General features: G+C 38.5%; 2 protein-coding genes across 4 annotated transcripts; both read left to right on the forward strand.

Moving 5' to 3' along the window:
* Positions 1-937: 937 nt before the first annotated feature.
* On the forward strand, positions 938-6,201 carry cenpk (centromere protein K). 3 transcript variants are annotated; one of them, XM_028016190.1, is made up of 10 exons: positions 938-1,075; positions 1,328-1,429; positions 1,531-1,587; positions 2,981-3,044; positions 3,288-3,334; positions 3,430-3,512; positions 3,652-3,750; positions 4,056-4,191; positions 4,273-4,326; positions 5,567-6,201. In XM_028016190.1, exons 1-10 carry the CDS (start codon positions 1,073-1,075, stop codon positions 5,720-5,722), a joined length of 801 nt encoding a protein of 266 aa, XP_027871991.1. In that variant the 5' UTR covers positions 938-1,072; the 3' UTR covers positions 5,723-6,201. The 3 variants fall into 3 exon arrangements, with proteins under 3 accessions (XP_027871991.1, XP_027871992.1, XP_027871990.1); XM_028016191.1 differs by having other exon boundaries at positions 974-1,090; positions 5,619-6,201; XM_028016189.1 differs by having other exon boundaries at positions 976-1,090.
* A 679-nt stretch (positions 6,202-6,880) lies between these two features.
* On the forward strand, positions 6,881-18,688 carry LOC114145075 (stromal membrane-associated protein 1-like). Its single transcript, XM_028018451.1, has 10 exons — positions 6,881-7,170; positions 7,579-7,712; positions 9,672-9,757; positions 9,868-9,943; positions 11,128-11,190; positions 11,285-11,360; positions 14,021-14,151; positions 15,080-15,296; positions 16,076-16,413; positions 18,023-18,688. The coding sequence occupies exons 1-10, from the start codon at positions 7,053-7,055 to the stop codon at positions 18,158-18,160; spliced, it is 1,377 nt and encodes a 458-aa protein (XP_027874252.1). The 5' UTR covers positions 6,881-7,052; the 3' UTR covers positions 18,161-18,688.
* Positions 18,689-19,164: the final 476 nt, after the last annotated feature.

Genomic DNA, 19,164 nt, shown 5'->3' on the forward strand with positions numbered 1-19,164 from the left:
TGCATTTCTGAGTCAAAGCAACACTGGGTATGTTTTTGATGAGGTAATAAAACCATGCCATGATGTAATGCTAAAAAAAATTTGATTTTGCATAATACACTCCATCACCTGTCAAGAATCCTTCAAAACAGTTGTTATTCATTCTGGTATTACGTCAATGGAAGTAATTTAGGTAATCCTAATTAATTTAAAACAAGAAAAGACAGATTTGATGTCAAACAGTTTTGGGGAAAAATGCCTTATATAAAGTTTATGCAAATATCTGGCTTGTACTATCAGTGAGGAGTAGCTCTTGTCCGTGGTTGTTTGTGACACAGAATCAAACCTGGTCCCTTAAGGAGGAATCTCCAATCCAAATAAGAAAATATGGCCCCTATCTAAAAAAAAAAACCTGCTTAGGGCCACGTTCAACTTTGTGGCGGCTCTGATTTCAATCAAAATTTCTTTATAGTTAGATGGAGAAATGACTTCTTCTTCTTCTTCTTCGTCCTCTTTTTTAATATCCGAAGCCAAGATGGCTATTTACTTGACTCGACGTGGTGGCTCTGTGGAAGGTTAACATCAAGGCCAGGTTGAGATTGGAGTTTTGTTTCCACAGAGCCACCGAGAATTTGAAGGGGTTTTTTTTAGAACTGTGGGGTTTTAACAATGTGTTGTGCACCATTTCTAATCAAGGAGAACTAAAATATAACAAGCTGTTATTGTAACTATTTATTGTGTTTTTTTAGTATCCTTGACCTGATTATGTAATGTATTTTTAAATTATTGTATAATAAATGTTTTGTTAAAAATAAAATATTATTCTTCTTCTTTTTCTCTATAACTTGCCACTGAAATCTGCAATTTCCTGGAAATCTGCTTTAACAGTGTGGGTCACTGACTACGAGCTGTCTATCTAGAAGACGTTTTCGGACGGACTTTGTTTACATTGCATCTACTTGACCTGCGCATTTTTACGCAACGCTCTCTGCTTCGCTGACGTCATGACGCCGTTAGTGTCGGCGGCATTTTGAAACAAACACGACCATTATACGTCTTGTACGTTTAGAAAAGAGGTTTGGATTTCCTGAACATGGTAAGATTTAACCCCGTGAGTTTCACCTTGTTGATTTTCGTGTTTCTGTTTTACTCTGCGTTTCGAATCTTTTATGTTTATAACAAAGAACATCGGTACGTGCTCACTGACGCCGCTCTCTAGTCAACTTTTCTCGACTTGTAATGTAACGTGACTTTGCGCGGACACCGTTGGCCGTTTGCTTGCGCTTTTTTGTGTAGTGAAGCGTGTATATGATTGTCGTGTTTCGGCCGGTGTTGCTTCCTCCTGCAGGGTGAGGTCCGGGCAGGCAGAGGAGCTGCTGGACAGCTATCAGAGGCCGCCGAGTCTGAGCTGCTGCAGCAATGCGAGGAGCAGTTTGCTCGACTGGAGAAGGTAAACCATCCTTCCGCTCCGTGGTCCCGACATGTTTCTATTGCTTCGGCGACACTTTAGAGCAAACAAATGATACATATTCATGTCATGTTTGTCTGTAGCTGCAGAATGAAATCATACTGTGTGAGCCAGACATCTGTGAGAATCACCAGGAACAGGTCAGACGGTTGAAGGTTTTCATCTTCTGCATTCGTCCTTGCATTTCTAGGAAAATAAGACATTTCTGTACATTTTCGAGGTCGTTTGCTGCTTTGACTCACCTCAGTCAAATAATTAGGTTGTTAAACAAAGGGAAGTGTCCCACCTTCAAAATGCAAAGAAGTCATTGTTGTGCCATCCAGTTGTTTGTTTATTTATTTATTTTAGCCACACTGCACACCATGCAAAGCTATTCCAGATTTCACCCAATGAAGGATGTATTAAAATAAATTAGCATAGTTACACATTTACTCGTTTTACTCACACAAACAAAAGCATAACTTCACTCGCCCTTTTTGCACGTAATGTGTGCAAATTGAGGATTGTAGCAGCAGGTCTCCCTTTAGCTTGATTTAGAGAGAATAACTGGAATGCACGTCACAAACTTCCAGTTTCCAGAAGATGACTTTTCCCTTTCTGAACCAGAACTTGTTAATGCGAAGACTGTTTTTAGTTTGTCACTTATTTTGCGCTTTGCCACTGTATCCGTTATGTGATTGAATGATTTATTGTTGTGGTGCCCAAAACTGGTCTTTAAGACTCACTGTCCTGCATATTTTAGATCAGTTTTTGCTCCAACAAACGTTCAGTCTATCAGTTGTTCTGATAATTAATTGGATAAAATTTTTGCAGATTTCTCGTGTAACCAATGAAACCTTTTAATATACAATATTACAAATGCATTAAAAGATGCAAAAATTGTAATTTCTTTAAAAAAAAAAACATTTAATTGCCTAAAATGCAGCAACATAGTCTTTCTTTGTTGTAGGCTTGATCATCCTCGGTAGCAAAGCATGCATCTAAATAAATATTTCTGCCATCAACATGTGAAAAGCTCAGCACTTCCTGCTTGACATTATCAGTGTAGAGATAATGTGTTGTTTGATTTTTGGATTACCCTATTACAGATTCGATAGCAAAAGGTAAATCAGGTGAAGATAAAACTATGTTACTTGTTCTGATTAGCACATATTTACAGATGAAGAAGTTTTTTTTTTTTACCTTAAATACAAAATGTATATTTTTCTTTTGTACAATTATGGCTCAGTTACTGCTCTGAATATGTTCTTTAAACAGATTTGAGTCTGTAGTCTAATCGATTACTAAATTAGTTGCGGTGATTAATCTGATTAATCGTTTCAACCCCGATGCACCAAACGGGTGGTATGATGGAAAAAAACATTTCAGCGGTGTTAAAATTGCGACTTTTAAGACTTTGCTTGTAACTTCACAATTGGTACAAGCTCATTCTTGCCTGGTTTTTAAGTTGATTTGTATGTTGTTGCTTTCAGGTTTGTTTATTTAACTTGACTTTTTTTTTTTGATTTTACCACGTATTTCCACACGAAACAGTCGGTAAACAGGCTGGCAGCTACAGATGCTGAACTGAAGCTGTGGATGTCCACAGAGCCGAGCTGTAAGTCCTCACTTCTCCCACTGCAGTGAAACCATGGCATCATTCTACTATTTATAGCCCGAATATTAATATTAATATCACACACCGCAGTCTCATTGCTATCCTACATCTTGTATCGTTGTTAATTTTTTGTTGAGTTTGTCATGTAAGTAAAATAAAATGATGTCAAATTTGATTGGGTTTAAATGTTTTTGTTGACTGATTAAAAAAAATATATATATATTTTTTAAATTTCCTCCACAGCGCTTGCGGCTAACGCAGAAATTTTACTCCATGCAGGAAAAGATGAGGTGTGTCCATGTGTGAAACAAAAATTCCTTAAAAGCCATAAAACATTCCCTCCCTTCCTCTTTTCTGAAAACGTCCCACGTGTCGTTCTCTGCAGATGCTCAAGCTTTGCTCCGAACTGGAGATGGTTGTTTCTTGTTGTGAAGCCAAGAGAGACAAACTGAGAGAGACTAAAGAGCTGTGCGTGACCTTTCCATTACCCGGCAAAGCTTTCTTTCACTACTTTCTGCTTCATCAGAGCACATAAATGTTTCCCAGGACTGAATGGACGAGAGCTTTCTGTGACTTCACACTTTGTGTTTCGCCTCGCGCTTTGCAGAGAGCAGAAATGGCTAGAGGAGAAGAAGCAGGTGCTATTAGCTGCCAATGATCATATCGAACGACTTCGAGTGGAAAAGGAGAAATATTCAGAGCACAAGTGAGTGTGACGGCAATGTGACGCCAAATGAAAAGAGACATTCAAGGTTCCCAGGCGGCCTGGAACGTACAGAACCTGATTTATGAATTTTCCAGGTCTGAATAGGTGTGGAAAAAAAATATGTTTCATTCCAGGAGTATTCCCTATTTCATTGACTAAATTAAATAGGGATCCTTCTATCACTCCACTAATATTTCTCTATGTGAAATTTTAGTTTAAAGTGCAAAATGTAACAGAAGGCATGGTGAAATTAAGCATCTATAGATTACCACAGTGATTCTCTGGTTATATTTATGTTCCTCCAGCATCCTTCTGGACACAAAAGCCAAAATTAAGAAAATGAAGACTTATCAGGAACAGCTGATGGAGTCGCTGGGAGACATTCTGGGGAAACATGTCCCTCCCCCTCAGGAAGAGTCTACTGCCAGCAAAAAGAAGAAGGTGTGTTAATAAAGTGTGGATAATAAAGTGTTTGTTTCTTATATTCCATTTTTTTTTAAACATTGTTGTTTTTATTTTCAGAACATTCCCCTGGAGATTAGTGAGGACCTTGTTTCCCTCAATACAATTCTTGAGGTGGGTGTGTGATGTAGATGTCGCTTTCTATTTTAACATTGACATGTTAAAAAAAGTCAATATTTCAATTGTGTTTTTACTTTTTTATTAGCAAAATTTGGGTTAATCGCAAACAAAATCAATATTGTGAATATTTAATTATTTTTTCCTAATGCCTTGCATCCCTGCTGTTTTACTTTGGAAGATGATGTAAGTTGTAGCTATTTGCGGTTTCAGACGGTCATAAAAATAGCTCAGACAGTGAAAATACATAGGGGTGCACCGATTTATCGGCCGGTTGATTTATTGGTGCCGATTTCCTTAATTTTGGAAGATCGGTGATCGGCTCATTTTTACATGTGAAGCCGATCTTATCCACCGATGTTATCAACCTCGGCAAAGGTCTAAAAAACAACCACTGTGCTTTTCTTTTCTCCTGTGAGAGAGGTCTGACTGACAAACTGGCCGACCAGGTCATGTCTGCACGTTTACAATTAACCATAGTCATCCCACTGTTGCCAATTCAGCAACTTTCTTGATACTGAGCAACATTTCAGACAACAAACTGGCAACGGCCAAAGTCAGAATCGGTAGGTTAGGCTTTTTAAAAGATCGGTAATCGGCGATCGGCCAGAAAACTGCAATCGGTGCACTCCTGAAAATAAGTAATTACATCAACATGAGCTATAACATCTAGCTTCCTTTCTGGTTTAGCTAAATCAGTTCCAGTGCTAAACTAGTGCGAGTGTTTGCTTAGCATCAGTTCTGTTTTCACCGCCACAAACTATTACTGATAAACGGGCAGCTGGAGTGGCAACCAATCAAACTGTAGCCAGCGCCATATGTAAAATTCTTTGGTTAGTTGCATTCTTGTTCTGCTTTTATTAAAGACAAAAACAATGAAAACACAAAGCTTCAGTATTATGAAAAGGTTCACGTTTTCTTTTTCTTCCTACTGTTTTAGTAGGAACAAAGTAAAGCAGAAATCCCCTCCTGTGTTACATTACTATTAAAGTAATTAACAACGTGCAACAAAGGTTTATCAAGATTTTATTTTCCCTCAGGTCTTTAGTCTTTGCTTTAGCCCTAAGAGTGTAAGAATGAGAATAAACTTTTAGTTAAAATCACTCATTAAGCTGCATCCTGGAGGTTTTTGGTAACCTGACTTTGTTCAGTGCATGGCCTGTTTTTACTTGACGTGTTTGTACCAGAACAGTCTGAGAAAACCCAAATACCTCTCTTATGTCGATAACACCTGCAGGTTCTTATGGACAAAGTAATGAACACGCCGCACGACCCTTACGTTACGATAGATCACACGTTCTGGCCACCGTACGTGGAGATGCTGCTTCGATACGGGATCGCAGTGAGACACCAGGAGAATAACTTCAAAATCCGCCTGGAGACCTTCTTCTAATTGGCTGATTTTCAAATTTGCATTTTTTAATTTTCTCAAGCACAACATGTCAGTCGGTGTCTTTCATTTGTGTGAATTTGAGCCCTGTAGTTCTTTGACAACCGTCTAAAGAAACGAGACAAGAGAATTGCTTTTTGTAAATATGTATTAGTTTTACAACTCATTTCTGTTTGTGTTAATTTAGTTCTTATTGCAATTTTAAGATATTCTGCATTTGCTCCATGTGCTATTTTGATAACTGAGATTTTAAAGTTCTTAAAGTTTTTGTGATCTTAGCAGATGTTTTATTGCTGTTCACCGAGCAATAAAATAAAACAGGATCTTCACTTGTTATTTTGGCATAAAAGTTGGTCAAGTAAAATTTTATTCAAACCATCAGTCACCTAATTCTAATACAAGTTTTGTCTGTACTTTATTATTATTTCTTTCTGAATATTGTTTGCTTCTTTAATAAACACATTTTGTGCCTTGCTAGATTACTTCATTGATGTATGTGTGTGTATATATATATATATATATTTAAAAGACAACACTGAAGGTAATTTCCTAGATGCATTTTTAGTCTTACTTATACTTCCAAGAAAAACCAGCAAATCAAATGTGTGCCTAAAATGATACTAAATATTGAGGCTTTATAGAATAATTTTATGCATAATAGTACTCGCTTGATTCAAAAACTAACTATAAAGGCTTTTACTCTTATAACATCTTGGATTTATTTTCACCTGTCAGCCGTATCTTATCAAGGTAAGTGAGTAGGGGTAACTGCTTTACTTAAAGGTGACTGATCTAAAACTGATTTGCTGATCATTTATTTTAAAACACTGAAGTTAAATTAATTTCCAAATAAAAATACTTGGTATATGTTTTTATTGGTAGGTTCAGATGATTCTCAATAGTAATTATAATTACTATCCAGAATTTTATTGTTTTATTAATCATGTAAATATATTGGAGTGTAAAATGTTAATGTTAGTGTCAAGAATCAATGGAACAGACAATAGCTAACTTGTACAAATTGTTATTTAATGTAATAATTTAGAAACCATGTAAACGTTCTTAAAAATTTAAAGCGTAGTAATGAAAACGTATGCCGCTCTAACCACTGCGTCAGATGACGTCAGAACGCTCATCCAATCCGATGCGTTCGCCTCGTCAGCTTTAGGACTTCTGTGGGCGGAGAGCAGATTCCGGTTCCGGGTGTCTTCGTTTCCCAGTCGGAGGTTTTCAGACCTCCGATTATGATATTTTACCATAAAACGTCTCTTCACTGACAACTGATTAAAATACCGATTGCTGCACTGCAACGAGCCCCACCGAAGCAGCGACCATGACGACCCGCTCGGAGAGAGAGAAGGCCCAGAAACTTAACGAGCAGCACCAGGCCATCCTGTCCAAAATGCTGAGGGAGGAAGACAACAAGTACTGCGCCGACTGCGAAGCGAAAGGTACGGCGTTCACTCCGCACCGTGTTTTATTGATTTTGTGTAAATTGTGTATTTTTTTTTTTTAAATCTATCGGCAGAGAAATAACAGCACCGCCTTACCGTTGTGTTGCTCTTCTAAGCTAAACGGCTCAAACTGGTCAGCTGACATTTCTTCCCCGTAAGCTAAACTAAGTTGCTAAGCAGCGAGCTAACTTCTGTAAATCTGCCTAAGCTCCCCCGCTGCTCCCATATACCCGCCGCTTTAATGAGCAGCGACTCATCTTCCCTAGAAAACCCTGGTTTGTTTTCATGTTGGGACACATTTTTAAAGCTTTCCGTTTTGGCACCTCAACTGGGAGCATGATCGAGCATGTTGGTGTCGTTACTCTGGAAACGTCTCACATTATCGCTGTTTTCCGCCCTCAACAGGTCCAAGATGGGCATCCTGGAATCTGGGAGTTTTCATCTGCATCCGGTGTGCAGGCATCCACAGGAACCTGGGAGTGCACATATCCAGAGTGAAATCAGTCAACCTGGACCAGTGGACCTCAGAGCAGATCCAGGTACTGCTTCCTGTCTGGGACTGAGGTCAGCGAAGTTTTCAAACGCATTGGAGGAGCATCACCTCAAAGAGCCTTTAAATGATACCGGGATTTATAACATGAAATTCTGGGGAAATTTATTGCCAATTAATTCAGTTTGAAACATGTGATAAATTTAAGACATTGCCATAAATCATTATCCTCAATATGACGTAGCTTTTTATAGTGGTTCCACATATTTATGTGTTGATTTCTAACATTCCTATTAATTATCAAAGAGGTTACGGTAGTTTCTGGAGGATGCGATATTAGTACCGCAAAAATCGAGAATATTCAGACCTTGACGAAAAAGGCATTCAGCTTCCATTCATTTTCAAAAGAAGAACAACTAAATTCTTAACATTAAATGAAGTATTTCCATTTTTTTGTGGAATCTACTCTTTGCATCAGCTAAATAGGTTTGTTCTTATGTATCCCTTTATTTGATGGGGCAAAAACTACAGAAACAAACTCACTTACAATGTTTGCCCTGTTTCTAATCATCTTGTCTGTCTGGTAAGCTGGCTATTCATGTCACAGTAATGCAATATTTAGCATTCATTTATTGTTTTCATTTTTGATGTGCGGACTCAAAATCAATGGAATCAATGCTAAACGTCAAATCTTTTATTTTGAAATTTCAAAAAAAAGAAAAAAAAATTCAGTTATTTTCTGTTTTCCAAATCCTAGAGCATCTTCTATCAGAAAATCCTGACGCAACGTGATTGAATATTGCAACCTGCTCTGAGGAATCTTATAGGAAAATAAGTTACTGCTTATAGCTTGGTAATTTCAGCTTACTGGTAAATAGAAATCATCATTTTCCTCCCAGTTCCAAATAAAACCACAAAACAACTTTCTATTGGCTAAATAAAATAATCTATCAGGAATATCAACCACTAGATAAAAAAATATAGACACTAGATTTAAAAAAAAATACAATATCATGTTGTTTAGCCTCTAATTAAAAGCTCCGATTGTAGCTATGGGAATCTAACATGCAAACAACAAATCTTTGTTGTTTGATTTGTTGTGTCATTTGAAATGAAAGTAGCAAAGAAAGCACAGAACTGAACAGCAGCTGAAATCTGGACCCAGCGAAGAATTCAAAAACTTTTCACTGTCAAAACTATTGGATGTGATTTTTGTCAGCAAAATTCAGGATAATCTACAGACAGAAAAAATCTGCATCTGCCCCTATCAACTGTTATTATTATTATTATTATTAGACTAAATATATTTAAAACAAATTATTATAATCCTTAATTGTCGATTTATAGTTTCAAACCAAGTTGTGGCATCCTGGGTATTTAAGTTGTGCTTTACAGAAAAACTTCTGGAGAAACAAAGAATGCAGGGAAACATATTGTTTTCTCAGTTATTGTTTTAGCATTCTGAGATGTCAGCATTGATAAATATGCGCTGTCCATTAGTTTGCCATTTACGAACCACAAATAAACTTCTAAGACACAAGAATGGTCATCTACTGTAATATTGTGTTAAAGCCTTTCGATAAATATCTTTTAGCCTCTACAGTAAAGCAACACCTTGCATAATATAGCGTTTTAATTTCTAGCTCTTCATTTATCATTTTAAATTTCCCCCTCATTGCCAGTTTTTTTTGCAGTAAATTACAATCATAATGAGCACTGGAGCCATAATGCAGCTAAAAAACACTTGGTGAAACTTTTAAGCTACCTAACTTTAGGCTTTTTAATACAGACGTGTTGGAGAAAGAAAAAAAAAGTCCCACATTGACAAAGCCTGCCAAACAAACTAGATGCAAAACTGCTGCTTGTACTTTCAGACATGGCGGAGCAGCACAGACTCTGCTTTAAACGTTCCTGATAACTCCGATTTTATACTGCCATTGAGCTTATCTAATGGAGTCTATTTGATTGCTGACTTTACACCTTTTTATTTCTCCCTTTTTTTTTCCAGAGCATTCAGGAAATGGGTAACACCAATGCCAGGCAGCTTTATGAAGCCAACCTTCCAGACAGCTTCAGAAGACCTCAGACAGACCAGTATCTTTTTGCCATCAGCTGACACAGAAACCCAACGTTCCCATGCTCTGTTATGGTGTCTATGTTCTGCATCTTTGTCACTCAGTTTCCTCCTTAACTGCTTCCCTCAGAGCAGTGGAATTCTTCATCAGGGATAAATACGAAAAGAAGAAATACTACAACAAGAATGCAATAATTAGAAGCAGTGTACGTATTAAGCATCCATATAAAGCTCCCCCTACACGAGTATTGGCACCCCTGGTAAAGATGTGTAAAAAAGCCTTAAGATTATGTTTATCTTTTTTTTGCAGCAGAATAATCACTGAAGTTTTAAAGAAACTGTTTTGAACAAGATTGTTGATGAGGTCGGCAACAATTCCTATCAAATAAAACCTCAAAAGGGTGTATAAAATAAATGCAACTGAATAATTTTTCAAATGTATATTTAATTTTTTTTATTTTATGAGCAGACTGTCTGCACAACCTTAAAAAGTCTAAAATTAATATCAACAATTAAGGCCTTAAAAAGTCTCAAATTTGTTAAAGTAAAGCATGTTGGCCTTAAATACATTAAGGTCTTAAATTTTGTTGTGGCACAACTATTTTATCTCGTATGTAGCTTTTTTTTCTCGTGGGCCTTTTCTGTCAAGCAAAAGTTTGAGTCGTGCGGTGACATCTTCATTACGTTCTGTGACACGCAGCGGTTGAGACTACCGATAGCTAGCTGCTAATATACGCTTTCTAGCTATCTATGGGACACAATCAAGACAAAAAGTTAGAACATATTTCAACTTTCTTGTGTCTCGTTGCAAGCCCCACACATTTATGTTTGCTTCCTGTGTGTCGAGCCCTTTAAGCGCAAATTTATTCATTCATTTTCACCACTGGCTCACTCCCATTGTCAACCCATGAGAGGCTAGGTTCATGCTCTGCAAAAATGCTTTTAATATTTGCGCTGTAGGCATTAAGACTGAAGAGAGTCATATGCAGTGTGATGAGAAGCACACTGCACATGTCACAAAAAACCACCCAGACATTTCACATTTGACTATATAGACACAGAAGTCAACATAGTCACTCCTAAAAATGGGGGAAAACAAGAGAACTTCCCTTTGGAGAAAGAGGTTGATTCAAGAAAGTTGCCCGCATCTGTAGAGTAATGATTAAAAGTTTAAAACTTTGACCTCCCACAGTGAGGAGGATGGTCAAGGAGGTGAAATAAAAACTCCACAAGTCTCTGGAGAACAAAATTGAGAGGCACCTTAGGGGGCGTTGTCACATGGTTCCCATAGCAACAGTTCGTCTTGAGCCTGTTTTACGCATCTTATCAGTGAAGGCTGGAGATAAAAGTGGTTTCAGTTGTTCAGGGTTTTTTGTGTCTTTGTCGTCAGCCAAAAGATAGTAAGAAAGAGAAGGAGCCGGACAGAGGGAGCAAGGTGTCTTCTTACACCAAGGTGAGTCTGGAGCACACATAAACTAAGCCCTTTGAGTTGTTTTCTGCTTTTGCTGCCTTTTAAGTTTTGCTTTAAATATATATTTTGCTTTCAGAGTGAAGAGTCCAGGCCAGCTCCCAAAATAAGTCCTGCAAAGTCTTCAGAGCCCCCTATGAACCTACTAGGCCTTGGTGAGTGTAAAATATGTAAACCCAAATATTAGTTAGAAATGTAGGTTTAAAAAAATGCTAATCTGCATTATTTTCTGCCTTATTTTCATTTTGCTTGTCATACATGTGTTGGGACTGTAGTTGAACTACTGCAGGAATATCTTTTATTTACAGTTGAGCTTAGTAAAAATGTTGGTGTTGTGGCCGTAGTAGCCGGTCATATTGAAGGGGGAACATGTCATGGTGCTGCCTAACAGTTCCTGTTTACCCATCTGTGGTAGATTCATTTTTCACACTTTGTTTTGATCAAGCCAATGAGTCGGAGAGAAAACTTCCTCTGCCAAACCCGATCAGAACAGATACGCTGCTTCAGCCGGCATCATTTGCATTAAGCTGATATCTTCTGATTCCTGCCATGATGCAGCGAAAGACTTTTAACTTCCAGCTAAACTTTATTCCTGTTTCTTTACATGAGAAAGAGCTGAATGCTATTTTGTGCGTTTGTTTTCAGAAAAGGAAGTGCAAAAGCTGCTGACGCCAGACCTCTAACTTCTTGTTTCGATTAAAAACCCTGATGCAAGTTTAGTTTCACATGATCTGCAGCTCAGTTTCAAATGCAACAAAAAGCAAGACGGATTGGTAGCAGTGACCTGGTTAGGCTTGGTTAAATAAAATACAAGAGGCCTGAATCATGAAGAAGGTTCAACATTTAACATTGAAGATAGGTTTTTGGGGTGTCTGAAAAGCCTGCTCTCAGGTGGGAATATTAACTTAGATCTTTCTAGCTTTATAAATGTGCACAATTATGCAAAATGGTCATGGTGGAACGAGGGAACCAATCCTATTAAAGAAGGAAAGGGGTGTTCCCTGAAAGGAAGCAAACCTCGAGTAACTGTGAAAAATAATAGGCTTGCAGAGAGATCACCAAAAAATAGAGGGATTGAGTCTGACTTTTTACACCCGGCATTAAAATCCATCCGGAGTGACCAGATCTCTGAGTGACCGGTTCTCAGTTACTTGCTTCACCAATAGGTTCTTTATTTAGTGGGCTTTCAGTAACACCAGCAGCAGATTCTCTGATGTTTTTGTAAAATCAGATGCTTAAAACAGACCGCAATATATCGCTATTTTGAGCTGCAATTTGCATAGTATATCAAATTACTGTCACCATGGTAATGTCAATATGGGCTACATTGTAATAGCAAAAGTATGCTTTGATGCAATATTTGATAGGTTGTATTTCATAATAAGTGTTGTGCACTACGACTCAGTACGCCAAAACTATTTATGGATGCTAAAGTTTACCCAGCGTGGCGTTAAAGTCCTGACAGTGGAAGACAAAAAGAAGAATGAGGAAAACTTGGGTTAGTTGTAGGTCAGAAAAAAACCCAGAGCAGGGGTTTTCTACACTCATTGCCACAGTGTAGAAGAATGTGGCAATGATGATAAGACTTGTCGTTAAAAAAAATAATTAGTTGAACAGTGTTCATGTATTTTTTTTGCTTTGGGTTCACTGCTAACATAGACTACAGCTACTGTGAAACTATAAATGATATCTTTCTCAGCAACATGGTTTTATTTAAGCGGTTGTTTGGGGATAATACTTGCTGCTATGAAACAACTTAGTTTCTCTAAGGGACTAAAATCCAAATGCCCTACTAAGACAGTTTCTGCTACATTAAACAACAATTACAGCCTGGTAAAACCCAGCCACTTATTCTACACTTTGCTTCATACAGAGGGCCTGGGCTCTCTGCTTTTGAGAAATGATTGTTTCCTGGAGGCGTGGACTCTTTTGAGGTTTTAAATTTTACGTATATCTAACGTTTGTCCATAATGTATGTAATGCGCCAGTTCGACGCTAAGAAGTATACTGGAAATTGCCTGCTCTGTATACTGTACAACCGTTCTCCTTTGTGGAGAGAGGGTCCCTAAATATTTTCCTACAGCCAAGGTAGCTGTAGCAGCCTTTGGCGAGCCAGCTGATCAGCAACAGGTGGGGGAGAGAATATGGCATGCTTCTCTGTGCTCCTTACAATTCCTGTGACTTCAGCACTTTCTCTGCTACATCAGAAAATTAAACTTTTACATTTTTCAGTCCATCCTCAGCCCACACAGTGTTTTTCTTCAGTGCTTCTTTTCTAACTGCACCGATTGGTCCGAGGTTGGCATCTCGATGTGCGTCGACCTCCTAAACCTCTCCGCAAACACGAACTGCTGTGAATCAGGTTAGGTTTCAGCCCCAAGTTGCCATGGCGACAAACAAACCAGCTTTGTCATGCTGAAAATCCCTGAACCTGAAGTTGCCTCAATAAGCCTCTAATCCTGCCGTGTATTACAGATCTGCGATCACACACAGACCAGCATCAAATGCAAACAGGAACAAGTAGTCCGTGTTAGGTTCCTCATGCGTCTGGCTTGTGCTAAAACAATCTGCTATCAAGCCGATATCTGTGTAAACGTGAATTCACTTGGTTTTTTTGGGGAGGGTTTTTCCAATTGAGTGGTGGGATATTGTCAGATATCTTTCCAGTCTTATTGTTATGCTCCATTTCTAATGAATACAGGTCGAATGAAGTGAAGAAACAGAAGGCGTTTCACTGAGACGAGGAGGAATGCTGCTGCTTCTGTCGAGGCCGTATTCCTCCTGTAAAACCAGTTTGTTTTCCGTTCTGCCACAGACACGCCCGCCGCTGCAGCATCAGCTAACAATGGTAGCACAAGCACAAACCAGAACAATGACCTGGATATATTTGGCCCCATGGTGTCCAACCCTCTGCCATCATCCACATCTGCAGCTCAGTTTTCTCAGGTAAAAACACCCGATTCAGTCGTGACTCAGCAGCAGTGGTTTCCTGCTGGTAAAACTGAAGATAAATGCGTTGGAAAAAAATGGTAACTATTGATATTGGTTGAAAAAATAAAAGAGCAAAATTTTACTCTTCATTAAACAGTCGAAGACTTTAATGGTGGATTGTCTTATTAGATGTCTACATTTTGGTTAAGGTTTGGATAAACAATTCAATTTAAAAATGCCATTAACTCTTCCACTTATTATCTTATAATGTATTTGATGCAGATGTTATGGGGCAATATTTTCTGCATGCAAACTCATGGATGAGATAATTTAGCATGTTAGTGAAAAGACATGCAGTTCCTATAAGAGACACATTCAGGCTTTTAAAATCACTGATGATACAACACACAGCTTTTATGAAGTTTTTGAAAGAACATATGATGTTTCAAATAATTGTAAATTTAGTATAATTCACATGTTCATATATATACATAATTGTCCCCATATAAAGTTATACTCAGTCATATAATATTAGTAGTAAGTAATAAGCTTCAGGGATGATTCTGGTTTATATGTTTACCACTTTTTTGCAGGGTTTCCAACTCAGACAGGTAGATACTAGTAAACAATATTCATGTGTTCATCTGGTTTTGGAATGGATAAAGCAGGATGAAGAATATGGCTCAGTTCTTCTAAACTATAGTCTGGCCATAAGAAAGTCTGAAAAAAACCAAACATTCATGACATTTTATGGCTCAAATGTCATGAATATTTGGTTTTGAATGGTGCTTTTTTTTTTAACAAAAAATGTTTAGTTTTTGTTTGTTTCAGTGCATCGCATGCTTTAAGTGAACTCTTTAGAAGGAATGCTTTTATTTTTTATCAATAAAAACAAAATACATTTATAGGGTTTTTTTATATTAGCTTCCTGTCGTCCTTCCAGGGGAGCTCCGGTACCACGGCCAGCACTCCGACACAAGCTCCGGCTGCGGGATGCGTGGGAGGCGGAGCCAGCTCAGGCTCAGGGCAGGCCGACCTGGACCTGTTCAGCGACAACAGTAGCGCCACTAAAGCCGAGGACGGAACCAAGAAGCCGTTGTCCAAGGACTCGATTCTGTCTCTGTATGGAACAAACAGCATGTCCCAGCAAGTCCCTGCTGGTGAGAACCAACAAACCAAAATAAACATGTTGTTTTCTTACGACTGAAATTACTCTAACAATGGTAGCCAGGACATATGGGGACATGCATTGGTGATGGCTTATAATTTATACCTACAAAAATCATGGTTAAATTGGTAATTCAGTTTCAGGTGTTATATCTGATGAATACAGGTCAACGTTTATTTGCTCAGAGGGAACTATGGATGCAAACAATTAATCAACTTACAACTAATTGTTAATTAATAGTTTATTAGATTAACATTAGTTCCAATCGATTAACTAATAACATTGCTTAGACCTTCTTTCAGTGTTTTAGTTTCACCTCCATCCAGAAGAGGGCGCCACCGGTCATCCTTAAGCGAAGCCAGTTCATACAGAAACAGAGATGGCAGAGCCATAGCAGAACGGGAAAGAGAAACAGTCCAATCAGAGTCTGTTGTGGAATGCAAATTGCACTTTATGCCATTCTGTTTTCAAATTTAAACACTGGAAAAACTCCTTAAGTTTCACCTGATTAGTGCAAGATGGAGCAGCGTTAACTTCTCAACCAAAAACTACTGATGAGCTACAAAGTCGAGGAAGTGGTTTTAAGAAAATGGCCGCTTACTAATTAATCATTAGGCAATCAGAAGATCAGTCAAATTTATATTAACTTTTTAATCAATGACTTGCATACCTGCTATGAACTTTTAAACTTTTGATTTTGAATGAAAGTCTGAGCTTTCTTTCACCGTTAAACTTCCTCAACCGTCTTGTTCTCTTTTTTTCTCTTGTCAGCTGGGATGTTTATGGGCCCCTCTCAGATGCAGTTTCCTGTGCAGGCCACCCCGGGTTATCAGGCCTTTCCTGGCATGGGAGCAGCTGTGCCGCCCACCACCGTCATGGGTGCAATGATGGCCCAGAGCGGGGCAGCCATGATGGGGCCCAATCCCGCCATGATGGTGGGCATGACGATGCCGAACGGCTTCATGGGAAACGCGCCTGCCACCGGAATGATGGGAATGGCCCCCAGGATGATGGGACCTCAGGGTGCGCCGATGCCTGCAGGCATGATGCCCGCTCAGGGGATGTACGCCATCCAGCCGGGACAGCAGGCTCAGTGGAACATGGGTCAGGTACGGCGACCGCTAAAAGGCTGGAGTCCGTTTAATTTAACTTTTTTAAAACTTTTTTTATTGAGAAAACATCTGTGTTTACAAATACAAATAAAAACACAGGAATATAACATAGAATATGAGAAAAGTATGTCAGAGTTGTAGGTCTTTACAGTAAATATACAAGTACAAAAACAAAAAAAGTAGAAGATATTACAGACATGACAAATTAGAAACATTTGGTGGAAATGGTGGACAAATGTAGTTCAATTTCCTTAACAAAAGCTGTAAAAAACAGATGATGAAAATTTACATTTGGAAATGTAAAGTCTGGATGACTTTACATTTGGAAATTTACATTTCCAAATGTAAATTTCTACCTTGAAGACATTTGTCTTCTTCCAGCATTAGTATTAGTTGAAAATCAACGATAATCATACTCACACCTTGGGGAAAATTGCTTACCAACATTACAAATTAGATAATGACGGGTGGAATTCGCCTCATATGCCCACACTGCCACTCAGTAACCACTAAGTGGCAGCACTTGTACAACTGTAGAATTAGGCCCGAGCTGCTAAGCGCTGCGAAGGCCTATTGTTTTTAGTATTATTTCTGTAATTTTATTATTATTTAGGCAAACTGCTCCACATAGAAATGCAAAGAAAGCTTTTCATCACACCTTAGAGATGATTAGCATATATTCTGGTTAAAAAAGGAACTCGGAAAGTTGGAAAACAATAAAATATGGACACCCTCTTGGCAACCTAGTAAATGATGTGTGAAAAAGCATTTCTTGATCAATTACCTGGCCTGTTTTTTGTTTTGTTTTTGGTTTTCTTTTTTTTTTTTTTTTAAGGACTACTCTAACATATGTTTTCAGAACATTTGGTGTGCTACTAGTGAGCTACTTCATCATGGGTAAAGGGCTTTCAAGCCTAACCTTTCTAAATATTCAGAGATTTTAATAGTTGGCTAAGAATTTGTGTACTTAATGAATTTTAAGTTGACAAAATTACAATCAATTTGCTTAATTTGTAAGGGGAAGCAAATTATTGCAATATGTTTTAGACTTAATGTGGGTATTAAATTTAAATCATTTTGGTGTGAGATTCTGCTCACAGCAGCATAGTGATGGTGAGCAATTAAATGTTCTTTAATTTCTTAAATTAGATAAGCTGACATTTGTAGAAACCTTCCATCTCATTCCCTTTAAACTATATGTACTCTGAACAAAATACACATTTTATGTACAAAAAGGAAAAAAAAAAAGTCGGTCAGTCTGTGCCAGAAAACTGAAGAGGTTCAGATGTTCGGCAGAATAATAAATCACAAATATGCAGCACAGACGTTTCTGCACATTCTAGCACAAAGGGAAAATGTCAAACATCCCTCTCTCAGTATAAACAATGATTTTCACCAGCAGTTATTTTATTGTGAATTTTACCCTGTAAATAAAAAACTCAAAGTGTGGGATGAACTCATTTGAAAGTTTTTTACACATCTTTAACGGGGGGTTACAGTAAACTTGCCTGTGTCTGTATTAAACATGTGGCTGAACCTGGACACAGCTGGACTGGTGCCGGTTCTGTCTGATGTTCCTCCTAACCGCCATCCGTGTCTTCCCCAGGTGAGCCAGCAGATGTCAGGGATGACTCTGAACGGCGCCGGGGGCCAGATGGCCTTCGGTCAGCCTCCTTCAGCCATGGGCGGTTGGGCCGGCGCCGCCGGATCCGGTCAGACTCTGAGCACGCAGCTATGGAAGTGAGCCTTGGACTGGGTCAGGGGGGGTCGGGCGGAGTTGAAGTCAAGGTCCCAGAAAGCGCAAATGATCATTTGCGCTTTTCTGGACCTCGCTATGAACTGATGCCCCTTTCCATCACGGACCAGCCTTCAGAACACGACAATTGTATCTCTTTCTTTTTTGTTTCCCTCTTTCTCCCTTTCTGTCTCTCTTTCTCTCTATTGTGTGAGTGAATTGGGAGTAATACAGGATTACATGATTGGCAGTTTCTGCCTCCTAACTTTTTATTTTCCTTTTTTGGAAAAAAAGACAACAACAAAATATAAGGAAACAGTCCCAACATTGACATATCAGTAAAGCTGCAGGACCAGTTACACAAGCTTTTATTGTATCTCTGTATCAATATCAGATTATAGAACATTTAAATAATTAGTATTTAAAGGGAGGAGATGACTATCGAGTCAGCCAGTGCGGCTCCCAGATGTACAGCGCTGTATAACCTTCTTTTAAAGTACCTGTGGTTCCCCTATAAAATTAAACTGGTAAAACTGATTGCACTTGTGTGTCTTCTGTGACTAAAGGTTTGATCTAAACAATTAAAAATTTATTTAAAGAAGTTGTCCAACTATTAGAAGTGACTCATTTTAATGCAACATGAAACTTTGGTTCACCCTTTGCAGTTATAATATCTTTAACCCTTCTGAAAAGATTTTCCAGAATGTTTAGGAGAGTGTTTAGGAAAGTTTTGGATTGTTCCACAAATGCATTTGTAAGGTCAGACACTGATGTTGGACGGGGAAACTTCCCTTCTGGGTCTCTGCTCTGAATAATGCCAAAGGGGATACGTTGGCAGCGTTGTGCATAAATGCATTCAAATGTTCATGAGGGGAACTTGCATATTTTTTATCATGCAGACACAGTGGTGGCATTTTCTTTCAGGATGTGCACTTACTGACTGTGTGTGGGCATGGCGATCATTTGCAAGTAGTTTTAGTGTTGGAGCTGTGAACTTAGTATTTAGTTCAGTC

This window comes from Xiphophorus couchianus, chromosome 5, assembly GCF_001444195.1.
Source record: "Xiphophorus couchianus chromosome 5, X_couchianus-1.0, whole genome shotgun sequence".
In the NCBI taxonomy this organism is placed as follows: domain Eukaryota; kingdom Metazoa; phylum Chordata; class Actinopteri; order Cyprinodontiformes; family Poeciliidae; genus Xiphophorus; species Xiphophorus couchianus.